This window comes from Aptenodytes forsteri, unplaced genomic scaffold (assembly GCF_000699145.1).
Source record: "Aptenodytes forsteri isolate BGI_AS27 unplaced genomic scaffold, ASM69914v1 Scaffold73, whole genome shotgun sequence".
Lineage (NCBI taxonomy): Eukaryota > Metazoa > Chordata > Aves > Sphenisciformes > Spheniscidae > Aptenodytes > Aptenodytes forsteri.
The window spans coordinates 3,023,942-3,024,427 of NW_008796215.1; the positions used below are offsets into that span (position 1 = coordinate 3,023,942).

The 486-nt window shown below is 60.7% G+C and overlaps 1 protein-coding gene across 1 annotated transcript in view; it reads left to right on the forward strand.

Annotated features, from left to right (window-relative positions):
• The window catches only part of CCND2 (cyclin D2), a 35,063-nt gene that overhangs the window by 1,774 nt on the left and 32,803 nt on the right, over positions 1–486 (forward strand). Inside the window, exon 2 of the mRNA XM_009288508.2 lies at positions 41–256. Within this exon, the coding sequence (XP_009286783.1) occupies positions 41–256 (216 nt within the window). The remainder of the gene's footprint in view (positions 1–40; positions 257–486) is intronic.

Consider the following 486-nt stretch of genomic DNA (forward strand, 5'->3'; position numbering starts at 1 on the left):
CACCGCCCCATCTTCCCCTCCCCACGCTCCTCGCTTGCAGGTCTGTGAAGAGCAGAAGTGCGAAGAAGAAGTTTTCCCTCTGGCCATGAATTACTTGGACAGATTCTTAGCTGTGGTGCCCACCCGAAAGTGCCATCTGCAACTGCTGGGGGCAGTGTGCATGTTCCTGGCCTCCAAGCTGAAAGAGACAATCCCCCTCACAGCCGAGAAGCTGTGCATATACACGGACAATTCCATCAAACCCCAAGAGCTGCTGGTAAACAGCCCCCTTCCGCCTCCTCTCCGCCAGCTCTCGCGCTGGCCGCCTTCTCCTTCCCTCGCCCCCTCTCGCACCGCAGGCCGTCGCTTTTGCCGCCCACCCCCCGGCCTTTCAAAAAGTCACGCTTCTCACGGGTTTTTACGCGCTCTGTGAACGGCCAAAACGTGCTAAAGACTCAGAGAGGGGTCGCCCCGAAGCCGCAGGCGCACGGTGCCGGGGCAGGGGGG